At 54.9% G+C, this 16,684-nt stretch overlaps 1 protein-coding gene across 2 annotated transcripts in view; it reads left to right on the top strand.

The window, feature by feature from the left end:
- The window catches only part of NHERF2 (NHERF family PDZ scaffold protein 2), a 37,115-nt gene that overhangs the window by 14,776 nt on the left and 5,655 nt on the right, over positions 1-16,684 (top strand). For both annotated transcript variants that reach the window (XM_054080396.1, XM_054080395.1), the window contains exons 3-4: positions 13,038-13,214; positions 16,243-16,396. In XM_054080396.1, the coding sequence (XP_053936371.1) occupies positions 13,038-13,214; positions 16,243-16,396 (331 nt within the window). The remainder of the gene's footprint in view (positions 1-13,037; positions 13,215-16,242; positions 16,397-16,684) is intronic.

Here is a 16,684-nt window from a genome sequence, read left to right as displayed (position 1 = left end):
CCCAGTCGGCGATGGAGTCTTTCTCTCGATGGGGTCTCCAGTGCTGTGCCATCGCGTGCACTGGTCCATGGCTGGGAATGCTCCAAAAGAAGCAGGGCCAGGAGCTCGTGTCCGTATGCAGCTGCAGCCCCTTCTTTGCCTGGTTAAGGGAGGCTCACTGCCTGCACAGACCCGGCAGGAGCCCCGCTTGCCCTGTGCTGCTATGGGATTAAACCCTCTTAAGGGTTTTTAGGGCCTAATCCTGTTAAAGAAACGAGCAGCACAAAAAGCAGTGGGAGGGCTAATCCCCCTGCTCCTGCCTCTGTGGGCTGAGCTCCCACCCTGGGGTGTGCTGGGGCAGCTCTTCCTGCATCCCCTTGGGACCAGAGCCATGTGTCCCTGGGGTGTGATGCTCTGCTGTGGGACACATCTCCAGTGGCTTTCCCCAAGCCTGATAGCTCCTGCCTTTCCTTGTCCACATCCAGCGTGGCTGGCACGGGGCTGGCAGTCCCTGTGAGCGGCCAAAGGCCACCCCAGGTAAATCAGTTAATTCTGTCCCTGGGTTGTTCGTGGTTAGCAGGATTTAATTAAGACAAGCCTTAATTAGTACTAAGCAGGGTAAATAGTCTGCTTTGCCTGGAAGGGTTCCCTGCTCCTGTCTGGCAGCTGTTAATGAGCGCAGGGCTCTCCCTGACATCAGGAGCTGAGCGTGTCCTGGGATGGTGTATGTGGGAGACCCTGCCTCGTGTTGGAGCAGCTCAAAAGTGGGGATGAAAATTGCCTCGTGCTGCTTGTGAGAGCAGGTTCCAGGTTTTATTGGGCACCTGGATCAATCTCTTGGATTTGCAAGCGCTGTGCAGAGGCTGTTCGTGGGGCGACTGCTTTCCCTGTGGCTTTCAGGTCCTCTTCAGCCCATCCTATGGGCAGGGATGGCAGCGTGCTCAGCACCCCATAGCTGGCACTGGAGTGTGCCCAGCACTGTGCACCCGCCTTTGCCTGGGGTTTATCAGCAGGAGCAGCCGGAACCTGGCACTGACTCTGGGGGTTATCGTGGGATGTCCTCCTGCTTTGGGTTAGAAACACACTTTGTCCTCGACCACCTGCCGCTGCCTCCTTATCTGCTCCAGCACAGAGGTGCTGTTTGGCCGTTGTGGGTGAAGATAAACCCCAGCCCCTCGCCTGAGGAGCAGCCTTTGCAATAAGGGGCATCTTCTGTGCCCTTCCTCTTAAGGAGCTGGGTTTAAAACATCATTTTTGAGCTAAGCCTAGAATCATAAAATGATTTTGCTTAGTAAAGACCTTTAAGATCATTGAGTCTGCCTTGCAGTGGTATGGGCTGAGTGAATGAGCCTTGATGTTCCCCTATTGCATCAGGTCTCTGTTTGATCCCATGTTTTCCAGTGGTGCTGTGGGATGGAGCAGATGCCAGTGCTGGTTGCTGTGGAAGGAGGGTTGGATTGTGGGGAGGAGTTGACCCCCAGGCAGAGATGGGGACTCTGGAGGTGCATTGGAATCAGCTCCGTGGGCAAGTTTTGTGCAGAAGCTGGGTTGTGGGTTTTTGGGAGGAGGGGTCGCTCATGCATCAAGCTGAGAGCGCAGCCCCTCACTCCTGCATTTTGGAAAATGGCACTTCTGGATATTTTATTGCAGGATAATACAAAAGCCCTTACATTTGGGTAACCCTAAGCGCGGGTGCCACAGCGCTGGCTTTACTTTCATTAGAAGGAACGCAGAGGATGTTCGGAGCCCTCCCCCTGCCTCGTTTCCTCCAGCAAGCCGAGCTGCCTGGCCAAGACAAATATTGGTAGTAAACTATTGAACTTCCCTGGTCCCTGCACTCACAGAGCAGTGCCTGTTCCCTCTTCTCCCCCTACCCTGCGCAGGGGCCAAGCTGGGGAGGCACAGGGGTGTCCCCGAGCTGGGGACAGCAGGAGCTGGAGGGTGCAGCACATTCTGCTGAGCTGGAGCATCTGCGGGACTGCACCCGGGTCATCCTGCCCTGTGCCTGCTGCACCCCAAATGCCAGCCTGGGCACGGCATGGGCTTGGGGCTGCACAGGGGGAGACCATCAGCCCTCAAAGGTCATCATGATGGATTGTGTGGTCTCTTTCACACCCTGCAAGTGCTTTGTTGGGCTCTACAAGTATAAATTGTAGCGGTCAATAAATGACCTCTTCCTCCAGGGCCAGGGAAGGCTGTGTGGGCTTGGGAGAGAGGACCAAAAACCACGTCTTTGCTGGCCCATGGTGTAGATTACAGGTTTCCATGTCCTATGTGAGACACCTTGGCAAGCAGCTGGCTTTTGGTAGGGCCACAGGTTATTTATTGGTGTACCCTATCCCCGGAAATGAGGCTTTTGGGGCAGCTCTCGGTGGGTTTGAGCACGTTGGCGCTGGCCCCTGTGGGTGTGGGTCACTGCTGGTGCTGCAGCAGGGAGGAAGGAGCTATGGGATATGGGGTACCATGTGTGGTCCCACGGTGGCCACACTGTGTCACAGAGTCCCCTGGGTCCTGCACAGCTGTGCAGCCTGCGGAGTGAACATCAGGAATAAAGAGCTTGAGCATCCTGTACCCTTCAAAAAAATCTCATTCCTTTCCTGGGAGGGTAGCTGAGAGATCTCCACCTGCAGTGAGGAGGTGGTGGCACACACAGCAGTTGTCCCACTGGGCTCACCCCAGGTTCTGGGGAGGGAGCGATGCTCTCTGCAGTTCCTGGTGCATCGCATGAGCCCCTGGTGCTCCCTGGCACATTGCACGAGGGCTCTCGCCTTTCTGAAGTAGGGGTTTCCCCGGGTGTTGGTGGTGCTGAGCTGGTCACCACGGTGCGGCCCCATGTGGGATGCTCGTGGCTGTACCCAGGGCTCCCAGCTGCCACAAGAGTGCAAAGCTGGTATGACTGAATTCCTGCTAAGGATCTGGGGTTATTAAATGCAACAATTGGGGCCAGCATTAATGAACGCTTTGGTGATTGCTCAAGGCTTGGCCTCAGAAAGAAAGGGTCTAAAGGGCAGGTTGTTACAGCATGATCAGCAGTTTTGTGGTGCACTGGCCAGACCCTCTGGCTGCAAGCGAGAGCTCACTTGGGCAGGATATGCCCTGGGCAGGAGGCTCCATCTGGGATCCATTTCGTGTGCTCAGAGCAGTGCTGAGGATGTCGAGATGCACTGCCACGGGTGGCAGTCGTGCCTCTCATTTGGGGTGCTGTGAGCTCCCCACTGCAGCACGGCCCCTGCGGAGGGAGAGAGGAGCACTTGGGAAGGCAGTGGAAGATACTGGGAATGAGCCTCCCCATCGCCTACAGAATCCCTTTCCTTGCCCCATGGGGTTCATGGCAAGCGTGGGAAGGACTTTTCCCCCTGTTCCAGCAGCCTGAGCTGTGTTTTGAGCCCTGCACAAAGTGACTGATGCTCTTTGCCTCCTTTCCCTTCTACCCGGTGGAAAACAGATCCCTCTGGATCTGAGATCCCTTTGTATCCAGAATGGAGATTCCATATTTCTCCTTTTGGACAAATCCTGGCTTGCCAGAACCCATGCTGCCACCCGGAGCTGATCCCTCCCAAGCAAAGGAGCTCGTTGACATCCCAGCTGTGTGTTTCCTTGGCAGATCATGCTGGAAAAGTTGTCTCTCTTAAAGAAAACACATGCACGTGGCGGTTTCACTCTCCTCCATCCTCCCTCCCCGTCTCTCCCTGCTCTGGGCCAGCTGCTCCATGCTCCCAGCCAAGCCTCTGCTGCCATTCCTGGCTCCGGCCCTGCTCGCGGGAGAGCGTGGGTGCCTTCACTGGCTGAGTCGGCTCAAATGCCAGCAAAGCAGGGGGGAAAAAAGCTGCTTCTTATGACTGAGAAATTCCCCAGCTGTGGGATTGCTGAGGAATGGCAGCAGAGGCTTGGCTGGGAGAGGTGGGTGCAGTTGGATGGACCTCATGGAGCAGGATGGGGCTGGGGTCCCCACACCAGCCAGCTGCCCTCGCTGTGCCCACCGAGGACTTGTGGTCCTCACCAGGATGTGGCCTCTCTGCTGAGAGGCTCCTTTGTGCTCGGGGATTTCTATAATGCGGTGGCTGGAGCTGCAGCACAGCGCCGGAGATTTTGGAGAGGGGTAAATCCAGGCTTACCCCTTCGCCTTAGGGCATCCAGCTAAGGTTGAGCTCTTATTTCTTTGGCAGCAAGTTGCTTAAAGGTGAAACACCAGTGGGAGGCTGTAAGTGGAATGCTTTTCCCATCACCCTGCTCCGGGGTGGGAGCTGTGCTGTCCCATGGGGCAGCCCAGCCTGGCTGGCACTGTCACAGCAAGCTGGAGACCAGGCGTCCTCCCCACCCTTCACATCCTTCCTGCCCTTGTTTTCTCCTGCCAGGCAGTTTCTCGGGATAAGAACCTTTGTGGTGCCGAGGTCTGGCTCTGGCATGGGGACCTTGCTCTCCTGTGGGTTTTGCATCCCTGGAAAAGACCAGGTTGGGGTGTGTGGGCTTGGGAGAGACCTGGACACTTTGGTGCATGGGTTGGGGAGGGTGCGTGTCCCTTCTTTGTGCCACCCTGCAGTGCCAGGGGACAGCCAAGGACCTCATTAATTGTTGCTGAATACTTTTGTGTTGTCCTGGGAAGGGCTGCTAGGGACTGAGAGTCACCAGTGACAAGGCATATTGTCACCTCTGCCGTGTCCAGAATGGCTGCAGGTCTCAGGGTTGGGATCCCTGAAGACGGTGGGTCCCTGCTGAGGCTCGGTGCTTGCCATGGTTGTCTGTGGGTGTCATCCTTCCCTTTCTTTGTTTCTGTAAACACGGTTTTGCTCGTTAAACTGCTTTGCTTGTTCAGTTTTTAGGATTTCTGTCTTACTAAGAAGCAGTGTCCTTTCTGCATATCCCTCCTTTACAAGGACAGGCTGAGAGAGCTGGGGTTGTTCAGCCTGGAGAAGAGAAGGCTCTGGGGAGAGCTTAGAGCAGCTTCTAGTGCTGAAAAGGGCTCCAGGGAAGCTGGGAAGGGGCTTTTGATCAGGGGCTGCAGGGATAGGGTAAGGAGAATGGTTTTCAGCTGAAAAAGGGGAGATTGAGATGAGACTTTGTTTTGCTGTGAGGGTGGGGAGGCCCTGGCCCAGGTTGCCCAGAGCAGTGGTGGCTGCCCCATCCCTGGAGGTGTTCAAGGCCAGGTTGGATGGGGCTTGGAGCCCCTGATCCAGTGGGAGGTGTCCCTGCCCATGGCAGGGGGTGGAACTGGATGGACTTTGAGGTCGCTTCCAACCCAAAACATTCCATGGTTCTGTGGTTCTATATGATCCCTGGGCAGGCTATGGAAAATCATCTGTTAGGTGATGGCAACCTCCCTGAGCAGACTGCCATCCCTTCTCTGTGGCTGCAGCCCAGTGGACACTTCTGCTACTGTAATGCTGCCCATGGCTTCTTTTGGGTTGCAAAACAGTGAGCATGTGTTCATTTGTACTCAAGAGTCGCTGTCAGAGAAGGTAGCAAGGCTTTCTCTTAAACGGAAGACTAAGGAGTGTATTCAGCTCCTGATATCTAGATAAGAAATCCTGCTGGAAGGAGCCATCCTTCGGGCGTGGGGTTGCCATTGCAGGGCTGATCTCCCTCCTCCTCGCAGGGGCTGCAACCGAGGACAGAGCAGGGACCAGCCTTGGCGGGGGCTGGATGCTCACCGACTGGAAATCCCCAAATGACCGTATCAGTGGTGGCTTGGCTGTGGGTCCTGCTGAGCACCCGCCGCTGGATGCTTTCCACCACTAATTGGAATCGCTCGGCTGTCTCCTGGCTCGCCTGCCATCCCTACTTGCTCCCCTTGCTACATGTTGGCAGAGAAAGTGGTGGGATGCATCCAAAGGGCACTGGGCGGGCTAGGGCAGCCCCTGCTCCTCCTGCAGCCCCCTGGGCAGAGGTGCTGAGCCCCTGGGTGCTGTGGGGATGCTGTGGGACAGCTGTGCTGTCAGGGAGAGCAGCATGAATTGGGATGTCCTTTAAAAACAATCATTTTGGGTGATTCTTCTATCCCTCAAACTCAGCTGGAGCGATTGAAATAATGGGAGCAATTTGAATAATGGAAGCAATTTAAATAAGCTATGAAAGCCCAGACCTTGGGGTCAAAGCCCGGTAGTTTGGGTCGATGGGGACACCAAGCTTTGACACCAGGGTGAAGGATGGTGGAACCACAGGACCAGCACCACCTTCCTCTCTTCCTGCTGATATATAAGAGAACTCTGCTCATTTTGGGGTGATAGCAAGTGTTTTGTGGCTGCTCAGCTGTGTTTGAGACCCTCCTTTTCCCAAGGGCAGCAATTGCAGCAGGCGCGGTTGCAGTCCCTGCTTGTCCCTGGGGAGCGTCCAAACCTTCCTTGTGGCTCTTGGGATGCGGAGCCAACAGCCACCACTGTCCAGGAGATGCTGTGAAGCCATGAGCTTTAAAAGTGACTATTGGTCAGGCTGATGGGACTGTTTTGGAGGAACAGAGCAATGTTTTCCTCTTTTGATGGCTGCTGTCTGAGCCGAAACACCTCCTCGGCTAACAGAGCAGGTGGTAATTAGTGTTGTGGCTGTATAAAAATGGAAGCAGTTTGTTTATTGAGCTGGTCCTGCCTGAGGATTTATTCCTGGCCTGTCTGGTGGAAAAGCTCCCAACTGCAGGGATTGAGGGGGGGGTTCACCCCCCAGGACACCTCTGGATGCTGGAGCATCAAAGTTTCTCCCACAGCCACACGAGGAAGGGGAGCATCTGCTTGTGTTTTGGTGGGCTTGGTGTCTCCCCAGCCGCCTCTTCCCTTCCCCCCACCTTTATTTATAGCATTTCACCAACATCTGGAGTTTGAGCCGATTCGGCGCTGACTGTCTCTGAGCCAGGGATGGAGCTGGGTGAAATATGCGCTGCCAGAGAGGCAGAGAGAGCCCCAAGCCCTTCACCACAGCGTGCTGAGACCAGCCAGGGCTTGGGAAGCCCTAGGAGTATCCTCGCTCTGCTTTTTCCAGCGATGGGTGAGCTGCCGTGTCCTCACCCTGCGGCGCAGACCTGGGGGTGCTCTGCCTCCCGCCCCATTGCCTGGGTTTCGAGCCTTCTTTGATATTTGCCATGGGCAGTCAGTCTCATCCCTGCCTCTCCGAGTGTCACCGAGGTCCCCCAGACCTCAGGGGGATGCGGGGCCACAATGACCCCCTTTCTGGTGCTGCTTTAGTGGGAAAATTTGAGTCATTCTTGGGGGAAGGGGAATGAAAGCCAGCCCCACTGCAACAGGCGGCGGATCCCTGGCACGGCGGTGAATGGAGGCTGTAATCCCGCTCCTGGCCGTGGCACAAGCCCAAAGCCTCCCTGGTTCTCATGGCGAGCAGGGCTGCGGGCACCCCCGGCTCCTGCTTCTTCCAGCTTCCCTCATCTTTGCAGCATGAAAGACAGCAGGTTTTCACATCTGAGATGCGAGGACACCCTTCCCCTCCCCAAGTCAGGGCCATACGTGTCCGCTTAAAGTTAAGCGCATCCCGGAGTCTGAGTAAAGGCAGTGGCCTTTGAGCTTCCAACAGAATTGTAGTAATAATAGTGGTAATTAAAGCTTGCCTGCGGCTTCACTCGGCTCCCAGTATAACCATTACTGCCAAGGGAGAGTGCCTGTGTCAGGGACGGTGTAAATAGGCCCCTTGTTCTGGCAGTGCTGTGGCCCTGGGTATCCTTCCTGCATGGATTTGGCTCCTTCTCAGCTTCCAGAATTGCCTCGCAGCTCTGCTTGCCAGCATCTGGGTGTTTCGGTCAGGATCCTGCGCTGCTGGAGCTGCCCTTCTCCTCTGCAACCCCCAGAGGCAGCCCTGCATCCCTCCCCTGCATCCCTCCCCTGCATCCCTCCCCTGCATCCCTCCCCTGCATCCCTCCCCACTCGCTGCTGCAGTGGAGAAGCCACAGTGCAGGGAATGGTGAGGTCCTGTCTGGAGGTGAGACAGGGTGGACACTGAGGCCCTGAGCAGCATCTCTTGTCCCCCCAGGACATCTCCGTGTCCCAAGGTGGCTGTGGAGCAGAACAGGAGCCTGGTGTTGCCCAGCCCCTGCAGAGTTTTTCCATGCAGGGAGCAGACGAGCCATTTTCTGACCAAAACCACATGTGAAAGGAGAGGAAACGCCGTGGGAGCTGACTTAAAAGAAAATATGTTAACAATGTAAATGAGGCAGGAATGCTCCTGCCTGTGTTTTCTCCAGCTCAGCCGAGCAGAGGCGGAAAGGCTTGGTGTGGCACAGGGTGAGATGGAGCCTGGAGCATGTCCAAGCGGTGCAATTCCAAACAGTGGGGATGAGACTGCATTTGGCTGCCCCCAGGCACCGGCAGAGCCCACCGCGCTGGGCCATGGAGGAGCAGCCCCAAAAGGGTCAGTGGGTGCAGATTGCTGGGGGTGAGGTGGTCCCTGGTGGAATTGAGCCGATTAGGTGGCAAACCCTGATCTCCGGTGATTATGCACAGTGACGGAGCTGAGGTGGCCGTCACACACACGGCAGATGAGCTCAGCTCGGTTTGAGCAAATCTTCATTCCGGGTGACACGCGTGAGGCTGGAGCTGTGGGACACCGTGTGATTCCCAGCCGTGCTGACAGCATCCATTCAGCCTTGGAGGAGGTTCAGGAAGGCAAAGCCCCTTACTGAGGCGCACAGCAGCATCGTGGCTTTGGTGTGAAAGAGCTGCTCTGTCCCACAACGTGCCAGGATCCACCGGGCTCCTGCAGCAGATGGTATGGATCTGGCCTTGGCCACTAGACTAGCTCAAGTGTCCAGCCGACAGGAAAGCTGGGGAGGGGCTCTTGGTCAGGGAGCGCAGGGATAGGATGAGGAGAATGGTTTTCAGCTGAAAGAGGGGAGGTTGAGATGAGATCTTAGGAAGAAATATTTTGCTGTGAGGGTGGGGAGGCCCTGGCCCAGGTTGCCCAGAGCAGTGGTGGCTGCCCCATCCCTGGAGGTGTTCCAGGCCAGGTTGGATGGGGCTTGGAGCCCCTGATCCAGTGGGAGGTGTCCCTGCCCGTGGCAGGGGGGTTGGAACTGTGTGGGTTTTGAGGTCTCTTCCAACCCAAACCATTCCATGATAAGGACTTCGTGGTGGAACATGCCTGAAACATCCAGCTCTGTGGGATGGGAACAGTCCCGGTGAGTGCAGAGACCTGCCTGGGGTGGCATGAAGCCTGTGCTGTGGTGTCCCAGGGAGCCAAGGGGTGTCCCTGGGTGACCCCGGCTCCCAGCACCAGCACTGGAAACTCTAAAGGAAAAAGAAATCAGTGCTGCAAGAGCTGCACTGAGATTGTGAGAGCGGGCACCACCCAAACAATGCTTTTTTTTTTTTTTTATTGAAAGCATTTAATTGTTTTTAATGTCTTGTTTGTGCGTTTTTAAATGGACCGGCTTGAACAGCGTTTCCGAAACCTTTTTCCTTTGTAAACGGCAATGATTTACCTCAAGTGGTGGTGCTGGAGGTGCTGTTGGCAGGGCAGGTTGTTGTCCAAGCAGTGTTTACCTGCACACGCTCGCCTGTCCCTCTGGATGGGTGTAGATAGGGATGTTTGTAGATGGATTATGTGTGCTAAGCCATTGCTTCTTAATCCAGTTTATGAAATCAGTGGCTGGTGGTAATATTTGGATTCCTGGGGAGAAAAATCCCTTCATTTTGCCATTTTCAATCATGGATTCCCAGCTTGAAAGAAACCTCAAGGACCTTCTGGTCCAACCTTTCCTGGCAAACACCCAATCTAGGTGAGGTGGCCCAGCACCATTGAGCTGAATCTGAAAAGTGTGCAACATCGAGGAGTCCGCCCCTTCCCTGGGAGAACAATTCCAGTGGCTGATTGTTCTTGTGAAAGCTGTCCTTGTGTCCACCTGGAATGTCCCCAGGAGTAACTTGTACCCATTGTCCCTCATCCTTTACATGTGACTCCTTGTAAACTGGGGCTCTCAGTCTTCCTTGTAGCCACCTTTTAAATACTGGGACAGCATTTAAATACTTATTTAATGCAGATATCTTTTTTTATTTTTTGGATGCTAATAGACCCAATAAAAGGCAGTTTGTTTTTGTTGCTTTCTAGTATAAGTGTGAATCTAACTTACCCAAACTGGCTTTTATGTTCTTGGCGTATGAAAGGACAGCGAAGCCTCCTCCAGAGCAATGCAGGAGGATCTTGGCAGGGGTGACTGGTTGGGGGGTTGCTGGGGGAGCCCAGATAGCGTGGCACCCTTACAGGGAGCGCTGCATCACGGGGCTTGGGTTTCACAAAGGCAAAACCCCCCTGGGAGCTTAGGAAATATCTTCCCAGAACACAACCAGGGAAGCGCTGGCACCGGGAGCAAAGAAAATAAATAGAAGAGCTGGCAAGAGATGCAGCAGCTTCATGTGTGCGGGGGGAGCGAGGGGAGTGGTGGTGTCCGCTTAATCCCAGAGAGGGGCTTTGCAGAGCTGGGGGCTCAGAGCTGTTCTTTCCAGTGGCCGAGGATTGTCTTAGTGGGGAGATTTAAGAGCCGGATCATCTCTGCAGGAGGATAAACAGTTTTGCCTGAGGATTTCTGCTTGGAACAGATGTGAATTGGGATTTGTTTGTTTATTAAAACCAAGCTCTTGAATGCATTTTGGTAAAGGACCTTGAATTCACGATTTCGTGGTGACAGCAGAGCAGCCTGTAGAGGACGCACACCGGTTCCCACCATCACAACCAGAGACCCTGCAGGCAAAGCTTTCCCAGTGTGGTTTGTTTATTGAGTAACTTTATTTCATATCCCAGGGGATCCCCCAAAGGCAGAGGGACTAGCCTGGCCAGCGCAAAGGAGCAAGAAGAAAATGGTTTAAAAAGATCATTTCTGGACCTCAATAGGTGATCCCAGACACATTCCCCTCTGCTTGCTCCCTTTTCTGGGCTGCGGAGAGCCCCGTGCATCCCTGAAGGTCGCGCGGGTACGACCCTTTTGGGCCGGTTGAATCATTTCCTGTTTTCTTCGGTTTCTGAAGAACTCGGAGGCGAGCTGGAAATGTTTGCAGATAGGGTGAACTGCCCGCTGTGGGGCCATGGGAAAAACACAGGCGAGCTGCATCTGCAGCGGGAGAGGACACAAGCTCGGGGTTGGGGCTTGCACTGAGCTGAGGCACTTGAGAAGCTCTGCCCTGGGTTTTGTTCTGATGTCCCATTCATCAAAAGCTGGGGTGGATGCAGCTTGGAGCACCTTGGTCCGGTGGGAGGTGTCCTTGCCCGTGGCAGGGGTATGGAACTGGATGGGGCTTTGAGGTCTCTTCCAACCCAAACCATTCCATGATTCTATGTCACACTGAGGATTTTTCCCTTTTAAGAATCAATCTGTGCATTGAGGTGTTGATACGAAGAGCATCTCCCCAGGCAGGTGCCTGTGGGTCTCTTTTTCCTTCAAAACTTGTCCTGGTAGCACGACCGTGCCCTGCAAGCTCAGCTGCAGCCCCAGCGTGCGCCTGAGCAGTCGTTAGGGCTTTTCTTGCAGCTCCCTCTGTGCTTTTTTTAATTGAAAACTGCATTGCGAAGTTAATCCCTGTGAACATTCAGGTACGATTTGCAGCTGGTCAAAGCACCTCCGTTGCCCATGATGGGCGCTGCCGATGGCGGCTCTTGTTTGCAAGTGCTTTTGAGGAATTTGAGGCTCTGGCCCCAAGGAGTTGAGGTTGCTGAGATGTCCCAAAGTGCCACGGTCACACATTTTTTCAATCCCTTCAGGGATGAAGACTCCGCCACTGCCCCGGGCAGCCTCTGCCAGGGCTTCACTGCTCTGTCAGTAAAGAATTTGTTCATAATATCCAATCTGAACCTCCCTGGCACAACTTGAGGCTATTTCCTCTTGTCCCATCCCTTCTTACTTGGGAGAAGAGACCAACACCCACCTCAGCACAACCTCCTTTTAGGTAGTTGTAGAGAGCAATGGGGTCTCCACTCAGCCTCCTCATCTCCAGGATAAACGATGTTTTAAGCAACACTGAGGGTGTTTCAAGAAATAACCACAAGGTGCTGTGCGTGCGAGAAGCCCTGGAGGTGTGTAAGGAGGGAGGACATCTCCATGGCCTGGGAGCTGCTCCCTCTGTCCTCCCTGGCAGCTGCACAGGCGCTGGGGGCTCTGCCTGTGGCGTGCGAAGGGGATGAGGTTTGGATTTGATGTTTCGTGGTGCCTTTTGGCCGAGAGAGGAGCGTGGAGGAAGTTGCTGTGTGGGTTTAGAATTGGAAAGGAAAGGCTGCACGGGATTTCACCATAAATGTAATCTGAAAAAAAATAAGGAAGGGAGCGGCGTTTCTTTTAATGAAAGATTAAATCTCAGCCGCAGGGAGCATTTTCTCAAGGAAACAGATGAAAATGAGAACCTGCACATGTGAAGTGGCTCTTGCCGGTGACACGATGCTACCCAGTGTGTGGGCTGGGAAGGGTCTGCTGGAGGGCTGGTTGGGACACAGCATCTGACAGAGCATAAAAGGGGTCCTGACCCAGAGCAGAGCGGGTTTGTGGCTCCCCAGCTGCCCTGAGGAGCTATAAAGCATTTTCCATGGGATGAGGGAAAGACGCTAAACTCCTTGAGTGCTCCTGATCCTCCAGCGAGCTCAGCCTTCCCGTATTCCCAAGGAGCCCCAGCGTGGGGTTCATCACCCTGGCCCCTGAGCCCCTCCGCTGGGAGGTGATCGTGTCCATGGGTGATGCCGATGTCACTGCAATCAAAGGCATGACCCTGCCTTAAATAAATTACTAAGGTTAACCCAGTGTCTTAGAGCATTGCCCGGGCTCTTGGGTTTGGTTCCTCCCTGCCCAGAGCTGCAGCTGAGGGGCTCTTGGCTTTGTGTGAGCTTTGTCTGGGCTGGTTCTGGTGAAGGAAATGCATTTTTTGTTTTGTTTTAATTTTTTCTGGGCTGGTTTTGGACAATTGATTTTCTAAAATAGACTCAGTGAGAGGAAATTCATTTGTTAACCTGTCCCCGTCCAGGGGCATGGGGTGCAGATATGGTGCTTCCTTGGTAGCTTTATTTATGGTTGCATCTGCTTTACAGTAAAACCAAATCAGTAAATTAACCCCGGTATTTTCTTCCCCCCCTCACCCTTCTCTGTTCGTTAGGATTTAAATGGGCAGAAGGAGCTATGCCCCCGTCTCTGCCATCTGAAGAAAGGCCCCAATGGCTACGGCTTCAACCTGCACAGCGAGAAGTCCCGGCCGGGGCAGTTCATCCGCTCGGTTGACCCTGACTCACCAGCCTCCAGAGCGGGGCTGCAGCCCCAGGACCGACTGGTGGAGGTAACGGCGCGGGGACTCAGCACCTCCCTTCCAGGGGAGCCTTTGGGGTTTTCTCAGCATGGAAAGTTCAGCCCTGCCTGGTGGGAGCAGCCGGGGTCCTGTCCCCATCTTGTGAGTGGGGGACAGGGATGGCAGAAGTGATGGGACCCTTGGGGAGCCTGAAACTGAACCAACCCCCCATGCTGTTCTCTTTTCCATCAGACACCCCGTATTCCTCCGTAAAACAGAGCCCCAACACCGATGTGGGTGCTTTGGCAGGAGATTTTTGGTCCTTTGGCCGCTCATTCAAAGCGGCAACTTGCATGCACTGAAATCCAGATGCTGCTGCTGGCTCTGTCTGGCACTGAGGTGTTCCAGGCCAGGTTGGATGGGGCTTGGAGCCCCTGATCCAGTGGGAGGTGTCCCTGCCCATGGCAGGGGGTGGAACTGGATGGGCTTTGAGATCCCTTGCAGCCCAAACCATTCTGTGATTCTGTGAAGCAGCTTCCTGGTCACAGGGTGCTGGACAACCCAAGTTTTGATGCTTCTGGGAATTGCCCTGCCCTGGGCTTTTGCATTTTTCTTGAACATGGTTCCTCATCCAGTGCTGCCTGTGCTTTCGGCTGGGTTTGAGCACCACTGGGAGAGAGGGGCTGGCAGGGCTCCATCTAGCAGTCACCAACCCTTTAATTTCTGCGCTGTGGGAGCACCAGGATGTCCCCTGCTCGGGGTGACCCCCAAACCATCCCACGGGGACCAAACTGTGGCTCTCCCCACCAGCTCAGAGTGGGAAAGGGGTTTGCCTAGCTGAAAGAAAACCATTGCATCGTGCAGAGCTGGGCAAGTTGGGGAGATATTAAGACCAAAGCACTCCCTACTTTCTATCGCCGTCAATAATCATTCCCTGGACAGTGGGAGCTGCTGCCTCTTGCCCCACACCTGAAAGTTTAATGCCTGGACAGCGTGGGACCGGGGTGGGAGCGAGGTGCCGGCGGCAGCAGCTCCCGGCAGCGTGGTGTCACAGCAAGGCGTTGTGTTATTTATTTATTGGCACTTGGCAGAGCGCCTGGCACACACAAAGCGGCGAGGGGTGAGCTCGGAAACGCGATCCCCTCCCTACCTGCTCTTTGGGGCTTCGATAAATATTTGATGCCCCCCAACCCTGCTGCCCTGGGCGGGCTGGGAGTGCTGGGGTGTGGGTAGAGCAGCCCTGCGCCGCTTGGCCAAGCTCAGGAAGGGTGAGCGCCGGGCGTGAAGTGGGGTGATCTGGAGTGGCAGGAGGATGGTGCTGGGGGCAGAGAGGGGTTAGAAGCCAGAAGCTGAAGTGCAGAGCCTGAGCGGGAGGGGTTTTTTTGTGTCCCAGCCCTTATCCTGGCCCAGAGGACCTGCTTCTCCGCATAGTTTGTGTTCTGGCAGCCAAAACAACAAAAGGGAACCCAAAGCTTGGAGGTGGTGCAGCTCAGGCTCTGCTGTGTCTGTCTGCCTTGTCCCTTTACAGCTGAGATGAGCAGCCATGACTTTGCAGTGAGAGGAACCATGGTTGGGTTTCGTTTGCCATCCTGCTTCCCTGGGACGGGCTGCGATGTGCTGGGTGCTGCCAGGGCGATGCCACGCTGGTGGAGCTCAGCGTCCTGACGGGCTGCTGGGATGGGGTTATCCCACTCCTGGCCTTAGTTCCTGGCTCTGGCGTCTGTGTGCGCGAGGGCCAGCCGAGGAGAAGGCAGTTGTCTGTCTGCAGGTGGAGGAAGAATAGAAATGTGTTGGTGATGGTGATACCTGAACAGCCGGGGCCCTGAGGAGAGCAGGTGTGTTCAGCCAGAGTATGCATGGTTGTAACGTTATCTATGGCTTAGAGGACCTGCTGTCCACTTCTGCCCAGGTTGCCCAGAGCAGTGGTGGCTGCCCCATCCTGGAGGTGTTCAGGCCAGGTTGGATGGGGCTTGCAGCAACCTGATCCAGTGAGAGGTGTCCCTGCCCATGCCAGGGGGTGGAACTGGATGGGCTTTAAGGTCTCTTCCAACCCCAAAAATTTTGTGATTCTCCTAATGAAGGCCATTCAGTGCTGGATAGTTTTCCCAAGTCTTTGATTTGTCTCAGAAAGCTGTAGTAATGGAGTAGATATTTTTAAGAGGAGGTGGTTATTCTGATCCCAGTGATCTTGCCACCACCAGCACTCTCTGCCCTTCTCCATCTGAGCTCAACTGGCACATCGCAGGCGGGTGTCTTCGGATGCTGAAGGCAGGGCAGGAAGTGAAGGGTGGGTTGAGGTTCGCCAGAGATGGGCTGGAGCATTGGAAGAGTTGATTGCACAAAAATGGGCCCAGCAGCAAGGGACTGGGCAGTGCAGACTTTCCCCTGCAGGACAAAGGGTGATTCATTCCCCACTCCGAACAACGCCTTAGAATCACAATTGTCCCCTCGCTGCAGGGAACAATCGGGAGCAGAGGATCATGTTCCCTGATAGGTCCTGGCTCTCACGCAGGGAAGGGAGAAATGAATCTGTGCAGCAGGCATGGGGCCTCGCCCACTGGGGACACAGGAAATCCATAGTTTTCCATCAGGGAAGGTTGAACAATGGTGTGGTGATGCTGCAGTCAACTGGGCAGGGTCGGAGGAGCAGGACACTACGGTGGCACCCAGCCTGCTGGTTGCATCCCATCAGCAGCCTGTGGTACCTGGAGCACATCCAAAGTGAAGGTTGGGCTTGAAATCACTGAAGAGGGTAGCTGGAAAGGTTTGGCAGGACCTGGGTGGGTGAGGTGATGGCAGAGTCTGGGGTCTGTGGTTCCCAGTGGATGGGTTTGGGATGTGGGCAGAGGTGGAAGTGTGCGGTCACACAGAGGATGCTCTGGCAGAGGCACCAGATGGGAATGTGGTGGTAGGAGGCTTGAGAGGGAGAAGGAAAAAGCCTGTAGCCTTTCCATCATCCCAACAGAAATTACAAAAGGGAAAACGCAACCCTCAGGGGATGACGGGCCTGCTCTGGGGGTCTGGGAACCAGAAGCAGCATCTCCGCATGGACTTGAGTCCTGATGCCGTTGCTTTGCAGGTGAACGGCATCAACGTGGAAGGGCTGCGGCACTCGGAGGTGGTTTCCCACATTAAGTCCAGGGAGAACGAAGCCAGGCTCCTGGTGGTGGACCCCGAAACAGATGAGTACTTCAAGAAGCTGGGGGTGACCCCCACGGAGGAGCACACCAAAGGTGAGACCTGCCTTTCCCCGGGTGATCCCACACCGTTCATTGTACCAAGGGTGGGATTTCAGGAGTTAGGGAGTCATGCTTCCCTCCTGTCTCATCCTGCGGTAGCTTCCTGAGCACCACATAGCTATTTATGAGTAGTGAGAACGCTTCCTAATTGAGCCAAACCACAATTTGTTATTTTTAGACAGTGAATAATTAACTTAGGAGCTTGCTGCCATACAGTGGCCAAGGCAAAGCGTGGTGGGATTTGAAGGGAGTTTGGTACTCGCTGAGCAATGAGCTCATGGA

Source organism: Cuculus canorus, chromosome 15 (assembly GCF_017976375.1).
Source record: "Cuculus canorus isolate bCucCan1 chromosome 15, bCucCan1.pri, whole genome shotgun sequence".
Taxonomy (NCBI): Eukaryota; Metazoa; Chordata; class Aves; order Cuculiformes; family Cuculidae; genus Cuculus; species Cuculus canorus.
Note: the sequence above shows the minus strand (reverse complement) of the source record. Positions and strands in the feature narration are given on the sequence as shown.